At 40.8% G+C, this 23,399-nt stretch overlaps 1 protein-coding gene across 1 annotated transcript; it reads left to right on the top strand.

Annotated features, from left to right (window-relative positions):
• The first annotated feature begins 1 nt into the window (after nt 1).
• On the top strand, nt 2-20,713 carry LOC135462443 (uncharacterized). The gene is made up of 14 exons (XM_064739670.1): nt 2-87; nt 2,364-2,572; nt 3,880-4,054; nt 5,807-5,899; nt 6,622-8,290; nt 9,553-9,620; nt 10,617-10,942; nt 11,445-11,604; nt 14,648-15,020; nt 15,600-15,741; nt 16,373-16,483; nt 18,619-18,714; nt 19,158-19,249; nt 20,108-20,713. Exons 2-14 carry the CDS (start codon nt 2,495-2,497, stop codon nt 20,232-20,234), a joined length of 3,510 nt encoding a protein of 1,169 aa, XP_064595740.1. The 5' UTR covers nt 2-87; nt 2,364-2,494; the 3' UTR covers nt 20,235-20,713.
• The last annotated feature ends 2,686 nt before the right edge of the window (nt 20,714-23,399 follow it).

Below are 23,399 nucleotides of genomic sequence, written 5' to 3'. Positions count from 1 at the left end.
AGGGCAAAACATTGGTGTTTTCGAGAGAAGGGAAATGAATCATTTTGGCTGCACCTTAATTGGAATTTCACGGATTTTATTCAACGGGTACGTACTTTTCTTCAGTTTTCGTGTAATAATTATGTTAAATGATCTGTTTTGTTGTAGGAATGCCTATCAAGAGCGCCTAACGAAGGCGGAAAACAACTACCGGATTCTAAATTTAGACGATATTCAGCCAGAAATTTCTGCATTTTATTCATTGTCTAAAGCAAGCATTTTAATCATATGTATTTTATCTTAATAGCTATAGATAAAACAACAGGAAATGTTACTGGAACAATTTTTTCATCGTGGTTCGTGTAACATCACCATTTTTGCCAACATAACCATTTTTGTCAACATACTGAGCTCAGTGCTATGTGTCAAACTCCCTCACAGTTAAGTTTCTAGGTCACGTATCAAACGCAACAGGCACGTTCTGCACGTATGTCTGTTTGTGTATTTACATCAAATTGAGTAAAAAATCGTCTGCTTCATCTGTATTGTGAAAAAGGTGCTAAATCTGATATAGGTAACATCTATGGTTGAACCTAAAACTATTTGCACTAGGTCTATTTATGTCATGTGTTGACATCGTTGACATAATTTACCTTTTGAAAGCTGTACAGGGAAGCTCGTGATTTGCCAACTTTCTGTAATTATCAGTATTAGTACCTCTTTCAGAGTAAGCCAGGTAGCAGATTTAAGTGTGCATCCAGTCATAAAGCTGGAGTCATAAAGCTCATATAGATAAAAGTGGACATATCTTCCCTTGATAAAACATTTTACAACACCTGTGACACTGTCAAACCTAATTTAGCAAATTTTAAGGGTTTTATTTATGTTTTATTTCAATGGTTATTTATGCTGTACTCAAGAATATTTCACTAATATGACCGTGGCCAGCATTCTGAAATTGGGCAGAGCCTGGGGTAAACCCACCACCATTCACAGTTTGCTGGCAGACTTTTCCATGTACGTCCATGAAGAGGAAGCCAGCATGAATCTGACTTGAACTCAAAGACTCCTGAGTCTCTGGGCCACGCTGGCAACCTGATTACCTCAGCCATTTGTGCATTTAAAGTGAATCTTTCAGATATCTGAAACCTAAATTACATACTCTGGCATACTTTCAGATCAAAAACATACTTTCAGATCAAAAAACTAAATCCTTAGCTGTTGCCAAAGTTTCTTGTGTTCATCTATCATGATCTGGAATCTGATTAGTTGCCAGTGCAAGGTAATTATGGCAATGATGAAAATGATTGGAATTGTTCTTCATGTAGCATTCTTGCATATGCATGAGGTTATCACTTTCTGCCTGCAAAGTAAAATAAATGGGTGTACTGATGTCAGGTGCAGGTACCGTATTTCGAACTCTGATAATAAGGAATACTTTATCAAGACACAAATCAGTGTACTAGTAAACTCATTAATATTGGTTTCCTTGGCTGATTTTATTTTCCACTCAAATCAGTATGTGAGTTACAAATTGTGTCTGGTCATGTTATCATGTTTACTGATTTAGTAAAGTCTGCCGGTTTTCCAATATGGCCTGTGGTGTGACTTTTATCTACATGTTTAATTTGAGTTCCATTATTTGAGTTGAGGGGCCTCCGTTGCTCAGTTGGTTAGCGCATTAGCGCAGCGTAATGACCCAAGAGTCTCTCACCAATGCGGTCGCTGTGAGTTCAAGTCCAGCTTATGCTGGCTTCCTCTCCAGCCGTACCTGGGAAGGTCTACCAGCAACATGCGGATGGTTGTGGGTTTCCCCTTCGCCTCTGCCTGGTTTCCATCCACCATAATGCTGGCCGCCATAGTATAAGTGAAATATTCTCGAGTACGGCGTAAAACACCAATCAAATAAATAAATAAATTGTTTGAGTTAAATAAAGGAAGTGTTAATATACAATTAAGATCAACTGGGCTAACTTTGCAGCTTTTAACAAATCATGGGCAACCAGTACTGAAGCATCTTTTTGAATTACAGAAAGCAATTTTGTAGATATTTGGCCCCTGAAAAGAACTTTTGACTAATATTTGGCTGAATTTGACCACCCAGCTGACAACCTGTTTGTGTATATGTTGCCTGTATATGTAGTTGTACCGTTATGGACAGTGTATTAAACTTAAATGCAACACACACAAAAACAACTGATGTAGGAAAAATTCATAATAAAGGATGGATTAAAACTTTTGAGTTGCAGTGCACCTATAGCTATTGTGGACGTGTAACATGAAGTTAGCTTGAAATCACTTGCCCTTGACCAGTTTGACATACCTGTACATAAGCATTAAAATTTCATAATTTATGTTGATATTGGATTTGCCTTGTGTTATAGATGGAAGCAGGGACGGGCAAAGCTGGACATTGTGTAAGTGTAGTAACACCACTGACCAGTCATCAGCTGAGCGACTGTGGCTGATGTAAAGACCCTAGCTAAGATCAGAAGGTCAAAGGTCACCAGAGGTTATGATGGAACAGGAATTGATCGCTGTACCGGATGACCCTGAGGCAGCTTGGCAATCTGCTGCCAGTGTTAAAAAAGAGGTAAATGCTCTTCAGCTTGTGGTTTTCATCATAAAGCAGATAGCAGTTTCATGTTGAATCGGTACAGAACAGAACAGGTCTTATGTGAGGTAAACAAAAAGAAATTTAAACGTCTTTGCAGCAGCATTTCAGCCAGTCTTGAGCTCAGTTGTAAATCTGTATGTGCATTCTTTTTTTTTTTTTTTTTGACTTAAAAAATTATATATGCATTCTTTTTGTCGTTTCTCTTTGTGTTTTGACTTGAAACTACATTTTCAAATCTGTGTAAAGCTTCATGTGCTCCTAATATTTTGCAGTATGCTATTAGAACAATGTTTTTGTAAATTGGTGGAATAGTGACACAAAAGTGATATATGTACATAAGTTTCCAAATGTGCATTTACCTGCAAACAATGTGTGAAAAATCTGTATACTTAGTCTAAGAGTGTAGACTTCACAAGAACATTTACTGGGATTCACACCAAAAGCTACAGATGCCTTGTGTTCTTGTACACGCAAGGTTTAAAGCCTTGGAAAGCCTGGAATTTCATTTCATTTAACTTGAGGGGGGCCTCCATGGCTTAGTCGGTTAGCGCGCTAGCGAAGCGTAATGACCCAGGAGCCTCTCACCAATGTGGTCGCTGTGAGTTCAAGTCCAGTTAATGCTGGCTTCCTCTCCGGCCATATGTGGGAAGGTCTGGAGGCAACCTGCGGATGGTCGTGGGTTTCCCCCGTGCTCTACCCGGTTTCCTGCCACCATAATGCTGGCCGCCTTCGTACAAGTGAAATATTCTTGAGTACGGCGTAAAACACCAATCAAATAAATAAATAAATAAATTTAACTTGAAAAGCCTGGGATTTCATTTCTTTTAACTTGAGAAGCCTGGAATTGAATTTCATTTCTTTTAACTTGAAAAGCCTGGAATTTCATTTCTTTTAACTTGAAAAGCCTGGAAATTCATTTTTATTTTTTTGTTTTTTGTAGTTTGACCTGGGAAGGCTTTGAAACAAGTCTGTAGTCAGAAATAACATACTGTTTATAGTATGCTGACAGATTTGGAGAAATTCCATTTTTGAACTAATTTCTTGCTGTGTACACCTGAAAGACTAAAGTTTAACTACATGTAATTAAGGTAATTTTATATTGCCTCAGGCTTGTGAACAGTATTGAAAATAACCTGGAAATGTTTTGAAATTGTGCGAAAATTTTCAAATTTTGAAAGTGTTCAAACCATGTGGAAACCTAGGCTCGCTTGTTGCAATTAACATACATGTATGTTTATGATCAGTCACCTTATAACAGTTGCCTACCTGGTTCTGATCATCAGGACGAAGATGACGAGATCATCGTGGACAGTCCAGAGCCTTCCCTCAGCGCACTGATGGACGACGGCAGCTGTCCATCAAGCTCATCGGCTATGGCTGCCAGTGCAGCCTCTCCTCATGATGTCTTTGAAGCTGAGTTAAATGCTCAAGCAGAAGCCATCGTTGAGCACACCATGGGTAAGGCTAAGGTGTTATTTACTCATTTATTTGGCATTTGATGATGTAGACAAAGGTATGGCGCTGAAAAGTGAGTAGTCTGGTGTATGGATAAAAAAAAAAGCGTGCTGTGCTGTACATAGTACATTTATCCCGCTGAAGCGATAATCCTATACCTAGGTCTTTGGCATTAAATTCATGGGTCTTTTGCGGGATAAATTTGTTACATGGTTACTCACTGAAAGGACAGAGAAATATATGGTGTCCGTAACCATCACGTATTGAGGACGTGATGATGGCTGACACCATAATTTCCGTATTCCATCACTCAGTAACCATGTAACTACATGTACTGTAATTCTTCAGTCTTTTTGCGTGTTTGCAAGGTGTTTATTCAAGCATATTCTGAAGGCATTATTGTGTGTAGACTGATAAAATTATACTTCTTGTGAAGCCCTGAAACTGACCAATCCAACCAATGTAGTTTTGTCTCTAAAATCATATTAAAAATGTGGATAAATTGCGCTGAAAGTTGAACTTTCATATGCGAAAAGGTTGAGGGATTAGGGTAGTGTAATAATATCTGACAGTTATTTAATTTGCTTGATAATTGATGGGCATTCTATGCCATATATTGAAGAATATCTTCATAATAGTTGACTTCTAAAATTGTGATAAACATGCACCATAGACATTTTTGCTTTAATACTGATGAGTTGTCTTCACAGCAAAATCAAATGTTATCATGTGAGTTCAAGTCTTAAGTTTGGGATCAATATTATTTATTTGTTTATTTATTTATTTATTTGATTGGTGCTTTACGCTGTACTCAAGAATGTTTCACTTGTATGATGGCGGCCAGTATGATGGTGGAACGGACGACCATGTGGAGGTTGTTGATAGACCTTCCCACGTATGGCCGGAGAGGAAGCCAGCATGAGCTGGACTTGAATTCACAGCAACTGCATTGGTGGGGGTCCCCTGGGTCATTGCTTTCGCCTGGGGCTAACCACCTAAGCCACAGGGGCCCCCAGGATTAATACTATGGGTTAAAGGAGAAGAAAACTTTAAAATGATGCCAAAATCAGATGAAAGAGCATCAAAACTTATTTGCAAAAATATGAAGAGAAAAGGGTATTTGAAAATATTTTTGTATGGTGGGTATTTGGGACCAACTTTTGGTATTTATCGTTGTTGCATAATAATGTTCTAAATAAGGATGTGATGCTTGTCTGATAAATTCTTTTGAATGTAAATTTGTTGTTTATATCGAAACATATGCATTTAACATAAATTATGATGATATTTATGAACATGTTAAAAATATAAGTATGATCCAAATTGAGGTTTAATACATTTCTTAGCTGAAAAGAACAAATTCTAGTGCAAAAATATTTGTTAAACCTGTGCTACATCCTCATTTATGACATTATTGAAAAAAGACTATAAATACCAAAAGGTGGTCCCAAATACTCACCTTACAAAAATTATTTTTAAGTGTCTTTTTCTCCTTTAGGAAAAATCAGAAAAAATATTGAAGACCACATTTAGGAACAACTTTTCGCACTCTTTCTTCTGAAGTTTATGTCATTTTTATGTTTTCTCCACCTTTAAGACTAAGTCTGACTTAAGTCTAGTACAGCTTTGTGATCCTGGGGCCTGGTGTTGTACAAGAGTCATGGAGTTTGTATAGGATTGTAAGCCAGAGGCTAATTTGCTAATGGAAATCACAATGAATCCGATCAGCAATAATTATAAGCATCGTCTGTTTAGGCCTCACCCCTGCTGGAGATGATGACATGTGGCACTCAGCAGAAGAAGACGTGGATGTGGTGTCTGTTGAAAGCGTCCTTGGAGCTTCCCCAGGTAATAAAATAGTTCTTGTACAATGCTCAGTTTCTGAGTTGCTTTGTCATACAACAAAATGACATCAAACTTTTCAATCTTTTATATTTGTTTTAATATTATTATTATGATTTTTTTTTTTTAAGTATTCATTCTGTGATAATCGGGAACATTTTATGCTGAAGCAAGAGCGTTCTAAACTGTGTAAATGCACAACCTTATCTGCTGTTTCTCTGCTGTGCTTGTGAAGTACAACTTTGTTGGGTGAATGCAATTACACATACATGTACATGTATACAACAGCAGAGGCAATTTATTGACTTAGAACACAGGAAAGTCAGGAGATCAATCTTGGGTTAGGGGATACCAAAGACTTTAAAAATGGTACTTGTTGCAGCCTCGTTAGGCACTTGGCACTGAAAGGTTAGATCAAGGAAACATGTATATATGTATATATATACATATATATCATAACAGCATATATACATATATATCTGCGATAATGTATCAGCTGATGTTGTCTGAGGTTGGCCTGTCATATCAGCTGATCTCAAAGAGTGAGTGACTCCTTGTCATATGACTGAAAAATGTTGAAGTAGGACATTAAACCCCAAACAGTGCATACATGTATACACAGAGAAAAGACCAAAATAATACACTGCTTAGACCGACTTTAGTTAGGCGCTCTATGTCTCAAATTTATTGAAAGCAGATCATTTATGTAGTGCTATATTTCTTTCCAGAGTCAATGCCAATTGATTCTACTCCCTCGGGAAGTCTTACGGAAAGTTTTCGCCACTACATGGAACAGCTATCTGGTCTATCAGCCGATGAAAACACTAAATCAGGGTCAAGGCCATGGGGAGGTCAAAGGTCAGATTTGTTTAGGTCAAACAGTTCAGATGCTGCTCATGAGGATGATGACAGTGAGGTTGAGTGGGCACCCCCAATGTCTGCAGAACACCCATGGTTAAGGGGAGAGAACCCAGATGTACTTCAGTTTGACAGTGAGAGTGATATTGAAGTTCAGTTGGCCAGTGCTGTCCCAATGGTACACATGACTTCCCATAATCCTCAGAGTGACAGCAACTCACGCAGTGATCGTAATCAGCCCCGCAAGAAGCACGACCCTTTTCGACCGTCGAGTAACAGAGGTCAAGAAGGTCACCAAGGTCACCCGGGGTCAATGTTTCAGTTTGGTCGTTTTCACAATAGACCATGTGCACCAACAAACACGCAGAGCTCTAAAAACAAGGGAGAGGACTCCAGCAAGTCTGAGCAGTTTGCTTGTTTGAAGCGAACGGCATCGCAGGTGACTTTGTCTGACGAGGAGCTGAACAACTCAGCCTCTGATTGCCCAGAACACGGAGGATCTGGTCACATGACGTCGCACGGAGCCCCGAGGCTGTGTCACTTTGAAGGATGCATGCGGCCGACGGCGGCTTCAAGCCACATGGCTGACTGTGAACCTTCAACTAGCAGTGGGGCTCGGGGTGTGCCGAACGCTGTTCACATCTCATATAGCAGTGTCAGCAGCAGCGCGTCATCGGACAGCGATTCGGACGTTGATGTGATGGTCGCTCGTGGTAACCTCCCTTCCCCTGGCTCGTCCGACCAAGAGGACTTGATGGAGGCAACTCCGGCTGTTGGGTCGTCGAACACGGAGAGCCGTGGGAAGGCTCTTGTGCGCCCCAAGGCCGTTAAACCTCCTTGTGTGGAAGCGCCTGCGTCTGCCCGACCGCGCGTCATGCCTCCACGCCTCCCCCCACGTCTACCTCGCGCAGGATTCATGCCCCCAAACCCGTGTGCAATCAACTATTCCCCCGGCCCTGGTCAGGATCGACGCGCGCAGAGCTCCACCACAGGTAGCCCACATCTGCATTCCCTCTCTCAGCTCCCCTCCCATGTGTTCGCGCGCCCTCACCCTTTGCACCAGGTTCTCTTCCACAACCGTCCCAGCGAGCCAGACCACCATTACACCTTCGCCACGCACAGCGGTGGCAGTGTTAACGGTGGATTCAACAAGAAAAAATGCTCAAGTACTAGTCATCCAAGAGACTCCATGTACAACAGCAACGGTAACAGTAGTGGTGGCGGCGTGAATCGCCATGACAACGGTGGCCATTCTAGTCACGACGGCAGGTGCGGGCGCGGTAACCATGGTAACCGTGGTCACGACAACCGTGGAAGCCCTCCTGGCCACAGATCTAGTATGGGGAGCAGGCCTGGTGCCTGCGGGAGCTCGGGCTCCCAGCATCCTCAGGTGCCGTTTGACTCCTCCGATTTGTCTGGGTTCCGCCGAATCCCCAGAGAGGCAGCACGCTGTAGCCACTCACCTGTGACACCTGACGTTCACCTGTCATCTGCGTCTGATGACAGCGATGTGGAGGTGGTTAGGGTGGAACCAAGCAGGTAAGGCAAAAATCAACTGAAGAAATTAAAACCAGCACTGCACATGAAAGCTGGTGCTCTGCATGGGTACTGATTTCTTGAAAAAAATAAAAAAAAATAAAAAAAAAAATAAAATAACCTGGATGCATGATAGGTATAGCACAAATGATAGTTTAATGGATACTCTGCTGGAGGTGATTTTTTATCCACATGTACACTGACAGAATTTAACTTATTGTGAAACCCTAATGATGACCATGTTGATTTATTTATATGTTTATTTGATTGATGTTTTACATCATATTCAAGAATATTTCAATAAAGAAACATAACATTTCACTCAGTGGTCAACACATTTGTGTTGTCCACTGTCGATGGTAGAGAAACATAACAACATTTGAGTCAGTGGTCAACACTTTTATGTTGTCCATTGTCGATGGTAGAGAAACATAAGAACATTTGAGTCAGTGGTCAACACATTTATGTTGTCCATTGTCGATGGTAGAGAAACACTACAACATTTGACTCGGTGGTCAACACATTTATGTTGTCCATTGTCGATGGTAGAGAAACATTACAACATTTGACTCGGTGGTCAACACATTTATGTTGTCCATTGTCAATGGTAGAGAAACATTACAACATTTGACTCGGTGGTCAACACATTTATGTTGTCCATTGTCAATGGTAGAGAAACATTACAACATTTGACTCGGTGGTCAACACATTTATGTTGTCTATTGTCAATGGTAGAGAAACATAACATTTGACTCGGTGGTCAACACATTTATGTTGTCCATTGTCAATGGTAGAGAAACATTACAACATTTGACTCGGTGGTCAACACATTTATGTTGTCCATTGTCAGTGGTAGAGAAACATTACAACATTTGACTCGGTGGTCAACACATTTATGTTGTCTATTGTCAATAGTAGAGAAACATAACATTTGACTCGGTGGTCAACACATTTATGTTGTCCATTGTCGATGGTAAAGAAACATAACATTTGACTGGCTGGTCAACACATTTATGTTGTCCATTGTCGATGGTAAAGAAACATAACAAAATTTGACTCGGTGGTCAACACATTTATGTTGTCCATTGTCGATGGTAAAGAAACATAACATTTGACTCAGTGGTCAACACATTTGTGTTGTCCATTGTCGATGGTAAAGAAACATAACATTTGACTCAGTGGTCAACACATTTGTGTTGTCCATTGGTAATAGTAGAAACATCACAACATCTGACTCACTGGCACATGTACATGTTTCTTTCCAGGCCTGCGAGGAAAAACGAAGCCACAACAAGAGCCACTGTTGTGGTGGATTTAACTGAATCAGATGACGGTAAGTGCCAGGGCATGCAGGGGGCTGATTCTACGGAGCAAGTTTTGATTCAATTCATAATATCAAACCTCAACAGGGGCCAAAAGTTGTGGTCATTTACTTGTTTTTTAAGAGCTGCCTTTGTGGCTCAGTTGGTTAGCGCAGCATAATGACCAGTGCTGTCGCTGTGAGTTAAAGCCCAGCTTTCCATGTTGGCTTTCTCTCCAGCCATACATGTGAAGGTATGCCAGCAAGATGCGGATAGTTGTGGGTTTCACCCGGGCTCTGCTCGGTTTCCTCCCACCATAATGCTGGCCGCCATCATATAAGTGAAATATTCTTGAGTACGGCATAAAAGACTAATCAAATAAATAAATAAATAAATAAATGTTTAGAAGAGCTCAAACTAAAACTCATGTCCTGAAATTGAGTCCAAGATGTTGAATGATTGTTGTACATGTATTTTATCAAATTAATTGTCGTTTTGTAATGATATAAATGAAATCTTACTTGTCACACCTTTAAATCATATTGGACGATTGTGTTTAGGTCATCACTCTGAAGAGCTGGAAACATCAAATATTTTTATCTGTGTTCAATATTTTGAATAGATGTATAACTTCAGATTAAGTTACATTTGTCTTAAGTTATATTTTTATAACTGTGTTCAATATTTTGAATAGATGTATAACTTCAGATTAAGTTACATTTGTCTTAAGTTACAGATACATGCACATTATACATGTACTGCATAGATTCTATTCCCAAGTTAAATAGTTATTTTAATATTTTGAAACTGAACAAAACTGCCATGTGAATATCATTGTAACTTTCTTAAATAATTTTGGTGCATGGAAAATTTGCCTTCATGTACATGTGGCATGCACAAGCTTTATAATTCTTTGAAATAAAATGAAACACCAGTTAAACATATTAACATGATAAATCATCTCATTACATCTAATTACAAGATATGGCAACTTCAGATGCGTTGAAGTATTCAATTTCCCATTGCAGACAATGCTTCCAGTTCTCGGAACAGCCAAGAAGACCACATCCACACGCTGTTCCCACAACCGACCAGCACCCACACACTCTCTTCCTCAGACCGGGGGGCGTGTTCTGTGAAGACTCCACCCTGTGCGGTACCACCGCCCCTCAGCCCTCTCCGCATCCCTGCCTCCCCGGCGTTCTTACATCCCCAGTTTCTGGAGCCTCCCCCGGCCCATATGAACCATTTCCATCCCACACAGCCTCACTCTCAGGCCTGCAGGATGCCGGATCGCAACTCTCACTGCTCCAGCCACACTCCTTCCTGTAGTCATGGCAATGCTGGACTGCTTGTACGTTTCTCCACCAGGCTAACTTGTGTGTTTTAATGTTAAAATGGTTACAGGGTTTTGAGTTTCCCCTAGACTCTGCTCGGTTGTATAAGTGAAATATTGTTGAGTTTGGCTTAAAAAAGCAGTAAATTAAATAAATAAATAAATAAATGATTACGGTGTAAAATCACCTATAAATTCACATTAAAGTACATGCACTTAAGTAAAGATAGGCAAGTTTAAATTCCCTGTGGATCTTAAACGCCCCCAAAGGGTGGTGTCATTTTTAAGAAATTGGCCCATGTGGAAAGATAATTGTAGCCTGTCAAAACTTTGACCAATCGGAGCTATGTCTCCTGGAGTGGGTTAGCATCATGTATAAGTATTTTTCACTTTTGTTATAGTTGTAAGTTTTATGGACGGACATAATTAGAGTAAAAACAACTGACCTTTGACACGTTATTGACAGACTTTCTCACATGTAATGCACATAATGAAATAATCGGTTTTGTGTTGTTGACAGCACCACGGTCAGTCTGCTGGAGGATGTGGGGAGAGGATTCCGCCACAGGGTTGTGCGTTCCATACCCCACACGACCCGACCCCGTGTGGCTTCCACATCATCGCTCCCCATGCCCACACCCATCCACACACTCACGCCCACCCCTCCATGTGCTCTGCAGGTGAGTATCACTACCCACTTATCTAACCAGGGTTGTCCATGAACTTTTTCAATGTTAATATATTGTAGGTGTTCTCAAGCTTACACACATGTACGGTAACCCATAATGGGTCGTGCTGGAAAGGTATTACAGATTATCACGCATAGTCTAACTAATGAAGTTTTGTCTCCAAAATCAAATTAAAAATGTGCATAAATTACACTGCAAGTTGCTCTTTCATATGCGGAAAGTTGAGGCATCTGGGTATATATATATTGAAAAAAAAACCAAAAAAAAAAAAAAAGGAAACTTACCAGTAAGAAAGTCATGATTGAAGTAATGTAGAATATGGCATAACACCATGAACAACAACAACAGCAGCACTTTCACTCCCCACTGTTCATCTGTAAGGAAATTTAGAGGAGTAACTCCAGCATACACGCACTTGTACAACCCAGCAGACAAAAAAGTACCTGGAACATGGGATAAAAGATGATCTTATTCGTCAGAAGGAGAGACTTACGTGCCTGACTGTCCATTCAAGGATATTTTAATACAGAGATGTTTTACATCTAGTAAGAGACGTATGCAGATTGGGTGGGTACGGGCTTGACCACCCTTGGGGACAGTCAGATTGTTTGGGAGAAGATTGAGTAAGTACAGTTCCACTGTGGTGTGTATATGTTGTATGTTTATGTGACACGAACAGTGCTGCCGCTCCATGGATGGCCGGTCCGTGGGCAGTGCTGCCACTCCATGAACAGTACTGCCGCTCCATGGATGGCCGGTCCGTGGGCAGTGCTGCAACTCCATGGGCAGTGCTGCAACTCCATGGATGGCCGCTCCATGGACAGTGCTGCCACTCCATGAACAGTGCTGCAACTCCATGGATGGCCGCTCCATGGACAGTGCTGCCACTCCATGAACAGTGCTGCCACTCCATGGATGGCCGCTCCATGGACAGTGCTGCAACTCCGTGGATGGCCGCTCCATGGGCAGTGCTGCAACTCCGTGGATGGCCGCTCCATGGACAGTGCTGCAACTCCGTGGATGGCCGCTCCATGGGCAGTGCTGCAACTCCATGGATGACCGCTCCATGGACAGTGCTGCAACTCCGTGGATGGCCGCTCCATGGGCAGTGCTGCCGCTCCATGGACAGTGCTGCAACTCCGTGGATGGCCGCTCCATGGGCAGTGCTGCAACTCCATGGATGGCCGCTCCATGGGCAGCGCCGCCACTCCATGGACATCTCTGCCACACCATGGATGGCCGCTCCATGGACAGTGCTGCCACTCCATGGAAGGCCGCTCCATGGGCAGCGCTGCCACTCCATGGATGGCCGCTCCATGGACAGTGCTGCCACTCCATGGATGGCCGCTCCATGGACAGTGCTGCAACTCCGTGGATGGCCGCTCCATGGACAGTGCTACCACTCCATGGGCAGCGCTGCCACTCCATGTATGGTCGCTCCATGGACAGCACTGCCACTCCATGGACGGCCGCTCCATGGGCAGCGCTGCCACTCCATGGATGGCCGCTCCACAAACAGCGCTGCCTCTCCATGGATGGCCGCTCCATGGACAGTGCTGCCACTCCATGTTTCATCTTGTCAAATCATTGCAGGCTTCAGCTTGTTTTCCGTTGCAAGTACTTGTTAATATATCTTGTCTAATTTGTATGTGTATTGAAGGAAAATTATCTTACAATAACCTGTTGGGGCCTCCGTGGCTCAGTTGGTTAGCACGTTAGCGCAGCGTAATGACGCAGGAGTCTCTCACCAATGTGGTCGCTGTGAGTTCAACACCAGCTCATGCTGGCTTCCTCCCCGGCCGTAAGTGGGAAGGTCTGACAGCAACCTGCAGATGGTCGTGGGTTTCCACTGGGCTCTGCCCTGTTTTTCCTCCCACCATAATGCTGGCCGTCGTCGTGTAAGTGAAATATTCTCGAGTACGGCGTAAAACACCAATCAAATAAATAAATAAATACAATAACCTGTTACAAACGTTGACAGTGTTATTCATGCTGATGCTCTGGTTGTGTCAGGTTTACACAGCTCCAAATGCAGGCTTGTTGTGACTTTAATGGCCTTGACCAGTCATGTTGTTAGTTATCATGCTGTTGAATTCATGAATATTCGTTTCCCCCCACCTCCAACCCCCATGTACTCTATTTCACTTAAAGTTCAGCACTTTCCTATGACATGTTTTGATGTTTCTCATTAATTCATGTACCGTTTAAGTTTGATTAATTCCTTACTAGAAGCACTTACATGTATGTATTGGCACCAGAAGTATCATTTGAAGGCCTTTATATGCTTATGATTTATAACAGTGCTGCCACTCCATGGATGACCGCTCCATGGGCATCTCTGCCACTCCATGGATGGCCGATCTATGAACAGTGCTGCCACTCCATGGATGGCAGTTCCATGAACAGTGCTGCCACTCCATGGATGGCAGTTCCATGAACAGCGCTGCCACTCCATGGACAGCGCTGCCACTCCATGGATGGCCTCTCCATGGACAGTGCTGCCAATCCATGGATGACCGCTCCATGGACATCTCTGCCACTCCATGGATGGCCGCTCCATGGACAGTGCTGCCACTCCATGGATGGCCACTCCATGAACAGTGCTGCCACTCCATGGATGGCCACTCCATGAACAGTGCTGCCACTCCATGGATGGCCGCTCCATGGACAGTGCTGCCACTCCATGGACAGTGCTGCAACTCCATGAATGGCCGTTCCATGAACCGTGCTGCCGCTCCATGGACAGTGCTGCCACTCCTTACTAAAAGCACTGAAGTATTGGCACCAGAAGTATTCACATCACCAGAAGTATTCACGTCACCAGAAGTATTCACATCAGAAGTATCAGCACCAGAAGTATCATTTGAAGGCCTTTATAAACTTATGATTCATTTTTAGAGGCCAAACTTTAGGTGAAGTACAGTACTTCACAGTACTTCACCTCCGTCATGTAGTCATGTAAGCTGAAGTATTGCTGAGCATGACATTAAACACCAGCCCATAGTAATGAGCATGTTGTTGTTGTTGTTGCCAGGTGCTTGTAACCACAACCGGCTTCACTACGGCAATCCTCACGGCCACCCGCCCCAGGCACACATCCACCACCACCACTACCACCCGGCGACTCTCCCTATGCCACCCGCACCAGCCGCGCCGCCCACGTTACAGCATCAGCGCCTCTTCCCGCACCACCCCAACGTTCAGGAACTGCGTCACCATCGCCTGGAACCTCCTGTGGGTGTGTTCCGCCACCCGGAGCCCTTCCCGTCCACGACGGCTGCCATGCACCCTCCACAGCCTCACGTGATTGATGGTGCAGGCATGAGGGCGCACATGTCCACGGACCTGACCGGATCCACAGGAGCACCAGCGGTGCAGGCAGAGGTTGTCATCAGGACTACACCAACGTAAGGCTTCACACCTTGTCTATTCAGCTCCTCTAATTGCCCTGAAATTCGACTAAAAATGAGCATTTTCACAGACAAATGAAGGTTATGAAGTATTATGTAAGGTTGACACTTCATCACTTTAGTCTGCTAACATTATTACTGTATTGATTCTAAAACTCACCTGAATAATGTGCAGTTTAGAGGAAACGAATGAAGGTCATGAGGTAATTAAACTCACCTGAATAATGTGCAGTTTAGAGGAAACGAATGAAGGTCATGAGGTAATTACTCACATCGATCACATTTATCAATTAATTGTTAAACTTAAATAATGAACTTTAATCCTACCAATAGTTGGTCATTTGCATCAGCAAAGTGTGTATTTCAAGGCAAGTTAAAGTCATAAAATATTACTGTTGATGCTAAAACTTGCATTTTTTTTCCACATCATACATTCCAAAAAAGCCTCAAAACACATTTGTTAGCTCAATAGAACTCAGTATCTAGCAAAATGAGTAACTGTTAGGAAAAAAAAACCTGTCATTGTTTACATTTGCCTACATTGCCAGCATCTCTTTATTCTTTTTCACATTGCAGTCAAGCTCAGGTTGCAGGACCCACACCTCCTCAGCACCAGCATCTTCATCATCACCTCCATCACTACCACCACGGACCTCCCAGGCTGCATCATTACCCTATCCCAGGGGCGGGAATGCATATTAATGTAGCTGCAGGAATGGTAAGTCATCAGAGTTTGGTCACAATATGGTAAATGGCCTAAAAATTGGCCCACGCAAGTCCACTTTTAGGTTCAAAAAAGTTTGGTTTTAGAGGCAATAAACTTTTTACTGTTGTCATTAGGGGCAATAAATTTAAGTCTTGGTTTTAGAGGCAACAAACTTCACTCTTGGTTTTAGAGGCAATAAAATTTTTACCATTGTCTTTAGAGGCAACAGATTTAGCTCTTGGTTTTAGAGGCAACAAACTTCACTCTTGGTTTTCCTGTTGGATATTATCTTATCTGAACTCAAAACATTTTTATAAGATCAATAAAACTGTCGGAATCAGGCAGAACGTGCAGCATAGTCATGACAGAATTTTAGGCCGTTTATCATACATGTATGTATCACCTGCTGTTAATAGACTGACAAAGCATGTTGCCTCAAAGTTGCATATAAGTAAACCAAGCTCATACGGAGAATTTACATTTTGCTAAATTTGCCAAAACTCAACGTGCGTAATATTAAAGCTGGTTGCTGAACTTGATCTCGAGGCCAACAAAATGAATGCACACAAAATTTTCCCCAAAACTGAATAATAGCCAAACCATTCTTACCGTCTTTTTTTTTTTTTTCTGTGGTTTATTTCAGCCTCCAATGCCGGAGATGCCTCCGTTTCCTCCGTTCCCGGCCTTTGCAAACTTACCCAGGAACATGCAGATGAGGCTGGGCAGAATGATGGTCCACAGACCAACTTATGAGGTGAGGGCATGTAACTCTTGTATGGAGAGGTCACAGTTGTGATCACGGTGACCAGCGTGTAGCTACAGGTGATACAGTGTAGCCTGCCGCCTTGGGACAGGTCCCTGAGCATATCATCAGCTACCTCGCGCTATAATGAAATGACCTTGGGATCTGGAATTTACGACTACAGTATATAATTCTACAGTCTATCTTACATTTCATGGTTTTGACATTGAACAAAATTTTTTCGATGCAAAATGTGTTCTGTCAAATGCTTTCATATTGATGAGTAGCTGTCCGTCCGATCACTAACTAATGTTCGCCATTTCAATGTATATCATACTAAATCAACATTATTAAATGAAGGAAAGACGAAAAAAAATTAAGAAACCATTCTCAAACGTTTGATTGAGTTCATCTCAACTCCTACGTGTCATCATGCGGGTAGACCAAATCTCACTCCCTACAGTTTCACACCTCGCTTTATAGTCGTTCAGTAATCTGATTAAAGTTATCAGCATTTAAAAGTGCACAAACATTAATCGCTTTATGAGGTATACCTGTCACAGTGAGGAAAATTTCTTCTGCACTGCTGACGAAGCCAGACACACGCGTGGAAGTAATACTGCAACAATGACATCACAGGTGCTAAATCAACATTATTAAATGAAGGAAAGACGAAAAAAAATAAGAAGCCATTCTCAAACGTTTGATTGAGTTCATCTCAACTCTTACGTGTCATCATGCGGGTAAACCAAATCTCACTCCCTATAGTTTCAAAAAAAAAAAAAACAGGAGGTTCGCCTCCTGTCTCAAAAACCTTGAAAAGCCTTGAAAACAAAAACAACAAAAAGGAATCAAGGCCTTGAGTAGCCTTGAAAACACAAAAACTACCTTGAAAAGGTGGGGATAATTAGCATTTGTGATGTGTGCATTTTTTGTTTTTAATTCTATATTTGAGACAGAAATATGTTTTTTTGTTGTTGTAAAAAAAAATACGTAATGCAGACAAGACCACGAAATTTGTGGTCACTGCTGTGGCCTCCGTCTACGCAAGGTACCAGTCAAAGTGTTCGGCACAGCTTGTGGGTGTCTTTTTCAAAAATCTCTGATATTCGGTACTGTACTAGCATCATTGTCTCTTTCAAACATTTATCATCATGTAGACATCTATCGAGAATGAAAAGATGGTCATAGATAATTATTGAAAAGTGTATCCAGATCGTTTGAGTGACGGTGTGATATATAAGCCTACTAACTACTGATGCATCGAAGTCGTCGCAAAGTATGCGTTTGTCTGCGGAAGTTTCGAATGATGTTCTGACTGTACTTTTTTGCCGGCTTTTGAAGTCGTGTGTCATCTGTATAGGCTAACTAGACTACGCATGGCCCGCTTCGACATAAAGTTGAATAATGGTGTGTGTCTTCAATGACAACTGGCTTGAAAATCCAAAGTATAAAGACTGGCTATGCAAACATGTAGAAAAAAGTAAGCAATGTGTGGTGTGTGTGTGAGAAAGACTTGGATATGGGTGAGGCTGCCCTGCAATGCCATCCTCAGGGTAAAAACAAACCAAGTCTCAAGTTGAAGTGGAAATAGTCCAATACTAACGTCTTGAAAAGTGTCAAATTAACCCTCAAGAATGTCTTGAAAAACTTCTGTGTTGGGAGTATGAACCCTGCAGTCAGCGTCAATTCTACATCCCTTAAAATAAAGGAATAATCAGTAAATTGTCTGTAATATTATGGTATTTTGCACCAACTATAAAATTGCCCTGTTTTACAAATTGCAGGAAAGAACAAAAGAGAGATTCTGTGGATGTACAGTTATATGTCTCTTACTATTAACGGCATGCGATTTTACTTAGTGTTTTTTTTTTTTTTTTTTTTTTTTTTTGTAAAACTTTGTACAGGCCAGGGTTATCAGTTCCATGAAATTATGCATGATTTACATTTACACAGGTGAATTTAAAGTATACAGGTGAATTTACAGTATACAGGTGAATTTACAGTGAACAGGTGAATTTCTTTACATTACCATGCTGGTAGTTTTGGTTTTCTTTGTGCTACTTCTTCATAATCTTGTTTTTTGCTAAATAAGTCGAGCCAATTAATTGATTTAATAAGTAAAATAAATCACTTTTGTTTTACAGGAGCTGTTGTCACTGGAAGAGAGATTAGGGAATGTTAATCGTGGGGCTAGCCAAAACACTATAGAGAACAATACCTTCCCGCATAAATACAAAAAGGTAAGACCTAATCCATGACAAGGTATATTAAAACTTCAACAAGCTATACTAAAACTTTGACAAGGTATAGTAAATTAAAGATGATGCAGTGAACTGGCTTTATTCTCTAAGATTTATGACACAAAGTACATGGAAAAGTTTGTCAGTTACTTGCCAAAGAGGAGTGGTTTACCCCCAGGCACTCCAGTTTCCACCCTCAACCTTAAACCCATAAAACTGATGCTATCTGTAAATTCTTGAATATTGTGTTAATGACAAGAGGGTGATAAATTTATAATTGATATCAGTCAAATTTATATAAAATGTGACTTGAGAAATACTAAACTAGGTGAAATAAAGTATTCCAAATGTCTAGACGTTTTTGAACTCTCTTGCATAACATTACTAAGAATTCTAAACACAGAGAAAAGTGATGCTAAGGTTTGTGTTTCTCCCCTGTACAGGTAAAACGTGTGTGTGATGTAGAAGATGATGGGAACCAGCTGGAAAAGTGCACCATTTGTCTCTGTGAGTTTGAAGAAGAGGAAGATGTCAGGTGGGTTATCTCCCTTGTTTGTGCTGCTTATGATTACAATGACAAGTAGATCTGTCTTTAATGCATGGGTTTTGACGGTTTAATTCCCGTGTGCATATTGTGGTAATGTTTTTATACGTGTACATTTCTTACACTTTGTCTTTACACATGTCTTAAGAAACAGAAAAGGTGAGGGCCGTTATAGTGTTTCTGTTTTACTGTGATAAGCAAAACAGAGAAATCAACCAGTGTGTGAATTGAGGATTTACTAGAATTTTGAGATCTGATTATAGGAAGTGATTGTAACTATAATGGCGACGTATGTAGCTAAGAGACATATGGTGGACTCCACAATCGAGTGGTTAGTGCGTCATCGCGGAACAATGATCCAGGAACCTCTCAGTGCCGCCGTACTATAACTCGTACGCTGTGAGTTCAGCTCATGCTGGCTTCCTCTCTGGTGATATCTGGGGAATTTTGTCAGCAACTTGTGGATGGTCGTCAGTTTCCCCTAGAATCCTCCCACGATTTCATTAGTCGCCGTCGTAATCCCTAACTCTTCAACCATTTCAAAGCCACTTTAACCGGTATTTTGAAAGAACTATAGTGTGTAGAGTAATAATTTGCAGTTTTATGAAGCTTGCTTCTTTATTGATACAGAAAAATCATTTTTAGCCTCATTTTGATAACAGCTGTATGCATAAATTTCACTGAAAAAAGTGCAGAAGTGGTTGAAAAGGTTGAAGGTTTACAGTAAGTGAAATACTCCTGAGTACAACGTAAAATACGAATCCAGTAAATACATAGCTAAATCAAATTGTTTCTCATCGTAAAGCATTGTAAAACTGATTTCTCCTGTTTTCTACACTTTGTTTCCAGACGCCTGCCCTGTATGCACCTCTTCCACATTGAGTGTGTCGACCAATGGCTGGCCACGAATAAGAAGTGTCCGATTTGTCGGGTTGACATAGAAGCAGGGTCAAAAGGTCAACTGGGAGCGGAATAACCCATATTCTATAATTTTCCTGAATTAATAACTGATATAATCATAGTCGTGTTATATTTATTGTAGCAGAAGCTTGTCTATCTGTTTCTATATACATTGTTCATGTATTAACGACCAATGAGGGGGGGGAATGTAGCTTTCTAAAAAGGGAGTTAAGAAAGGACTTTTTTTGACTGTGTAACTTAGTCTTGTGTGACCTGCATGCCTAGAGTCTGGAACAGCTTCGAGGTATCACCAGGTGTGGGCTATTTTTGTTTTCTTTTTTTTGCCATCTATATTAGATTTTCAACACGTTTTTCTGGTGGCAGGAAACTCATAAACATATACTAGTAGATTTCTGCTGATTTCTAGCTCACAGCTTTAGAAAGGGAGGAAACAGGGAATTTACTGAGAATATTAAGTGACTTTTCACAGGAAGTTCTAGGAATTCCTGTGTGAAATGTTAGAGCAAGGAGGGTCATTGCCATTTTATTGGGGCATTACTCTAAACTCTACTGGCTGTTATTTACTTGTGAATTGATGATCTGCCAATGCTATTAACAGTAGGAATGGTGAGTAGTGGTTAGGGTTGTGTCACATTACAGTAAGTGGGCCAGAGGTTCATTTGTCAACAAATACGCTTATTGACCTTAAATTTCATCCATGACTAACTTGCCCATTTTTCCTGATTCGGAGAGGTCTAATGATTTTAGAAAGGTGTTTTGAGGTTTGCTTGGAACCTGGGATGATATTCTGTTGGAGAATTGTGTCAGTACCAAAAATAATAGTTTGTGACATTTATCTGCCTCTAAAAATGCACTTTTGTGTGCGAAATTTTAAGTCATTTAGGGCAGCTGTTCAAGTTTTCTTTCCTGTAGGTGCAGATTTAAAGAGTTACAGTTAGGTGCTATAAAATATATAAAAAAATTTTTGATGCTGTGGCAGGAATTTTTTATATGTTTATTTGTTAAACAAGTTATGTCAGGAAAAAGAACATTTTTTTTTTCTTCCTTTTTATAAGTACTTGCCCAGAACTGGTGTTTGTAGCTAATAGTGTCTACTTCAGTTACTTCTGTGTAATTACACCTAACTGCTCAACCTTATTCACAGATGGAATGGCAACTTAAAAGAAATTTATGCTCCTTTTTAATTTCATTTTGAAGAGAAGACTACATAGGTTTGGTTGGCAAATTGCAGGGCTTTACCGAAAAGTATAATTTTAACAGTGTATACAGAATAATAACCTCAAACTTTGCCTGGATTAACATCTTGTAAATATGCAAGACGGTTGAAGAATTACAGAGTAGAACAGGGTAGACATCACAGGCCGCACAAGGGTCCTGATAACTCTCATTTTACCTGTACAAATGTAAAATGACATGTTGTATGACATTTTGTTTTATTTTATTGGTTGATTTAAGTCTAAGCATTATGTCAGTGGAATTCCAGTCATAAACAAAGCTGTTATAATTGATAATGCTTTAATCTCGTCCTGTGAAAATTGGGCATTTTTTAGTCGTGGAACCCTGATCATAAAGCCGTGACCTAATGCACAGTGCAGTGTTATAGTGTTGAGACGCAGATGAAAGCTGTGACGTAGTTCACAAGAATGAAGAGTCAGAGTAGAAGAGTGACGTAGTACACAAGAACTGCAGTATCATAGTGTAATATTGCAACATAGTATACAGGAACTGTGTGTCATAGCGCAAAGCTGTGACACAGTACACAAGAACTGCAGTGCTGTGAAGTGAAACTGTGACGTAGTGCAGAGGAATTTCACTGTTGGCTGACGATTGACCTTTTACACCAAAAGTAGTTTTTGTCACTAGGCAAGAAGCTGAGATACGAGATAGGTTTGTGAATACATGTATTGATGGTGATATTACATCTGGGGTTGTCTTTTGTGTAACTGTAAAATTAGGTTCGCTCAGTACGAGTTATAGTATGAACTTTCGAAATACAACTGGTGGGGTGAAAATAGGAAAATTGCTGCCTCCCAAGATGTTTTATTTTAGTCTTGTATTAACGACTTGTGACGCACGGTAAATGACCTAAGATTACGCCCCCAACTAAGTTGTTCATTTTATCCCATTCTGTTCCATTCACCTTATTTTGAAGATGAAAGGTAGGGTGATACCCTACTGGTAAAATGTAATTACTTGCCTCTAAAAAGCGTTTTTGTTTGCTAATTTTTATGTCATTTAAGTTTGTTGAAGTTCCGCAAGTCAGTATTCGGCAGATCTCTTTGTGTGAATACCCTGTAGACACTTCAGTTAGGTTAAAAAGATCCTGGACTTCGGGAGGCATTATTTTCGCAGAATGAGAACTACACCTGACTTTGTTATGGTTATGTTAATATACACGTTGTTACTCTTCTAGCATTAAAGTTCTTGATGTTTACTTATTGAAAGGATATGCCAATCGGTAACAGCATTAAATAGGCTCTGTGAATGACAAATTAGGGGATTCCCCAAAAATATGTAAATTTTATTTTACCTGGCATTGTCATTGGTCAGTCGATCATATTTCTTGGTGTGTGTGTGTGTGTGTGTATGGTATGTGTGCGTGTGTATGTTTGTTTAAGGAAGTTAAATACGAGTGAGTTTGATCTAACCATATTTTAACTCATAATTTATACGTACAAACTTGGTTGCATATTGTGCTAACAGATTTAATTAGCTGTCGCTTTTATTTTTCATTTGTATGAAGCGAGGAGATTGGCTGAGCCTTAATCACTACTTCTGAAGCTTGACGCGAAATGAAATTATACTTAAATCTTTGAAAGATATGTATGTGAGAAGTATACATATGTGGATAATTATATATATATATATATATATATGCACGTGTGAACTATGTTACCCGATGATGTATCCCATATGATGCCTTTATAGATCAACAACTTTTTCGTTAAAGTTCATTTTGTTCAGAACTAACCCTGTTTCATTTGATTTTTGCGAGTGTAGCAGTATTTGCTGAGATTGCCTCTTCCGTCGCAGCAATCACTGGACCCCGTATATGTAGTCATCTAGTCAGGTCGTGCTCAGCAATGTTTTTTTTATATTACTAGGGAGAAGAATTAGAGAGAGCGCATTCATAGGTATACATTCACAAAGAAATGAGCCCATATCGTTTCCACTTCAGGGAGAATAATTGTTGTTGACAATATAAGGCTAAAAAAAAGGT

The sequence above is a fragment of the Liolophura sinensis genome, chromosome 2, assembly GCF_032854445.1.
Source record: "Liolophura sinensis isolate JHLJ2023 chromosome 2, CUHK_Ljap_v2, whole genome shotgun sequence".
In the NCBI taxonomy this organism is placed as follows: domain Eukaryota; kingdom Metazoa; phylum Mollusca; class Polyplacophora; order Chitonida; family Chitonidae; genus Liolophura; species Liolophura sinensis.
This window is presented reverse-complemented; position numbering and strand designations above follow the sequence as displayed.

Bases quoted from the DNA above. Each gene is read 5' to 3' on its own strand.
- LOC135462443 (XM_064739670.1), top strand. From the start codon at position 2,495: ATGATGGAACAGGAATTGATCGCTGTACCGGATGACCCTGAGGCAGCT. The intron at 4,055-5,806 runs GTAAGGCTAAGG...TCGTCTGTTTAG, and splicing joins CATCGTTGAGCACACCATGG to GCCTCACCCCTGCTGGAGAT. The intron at 10,943-11,444 runs GTACGTTTCTCC...TGTTGTTGACAG, and splicing joins ATGGCAATGCTGGACTGCTT to CACCACGGTCAGTCTGCTGG.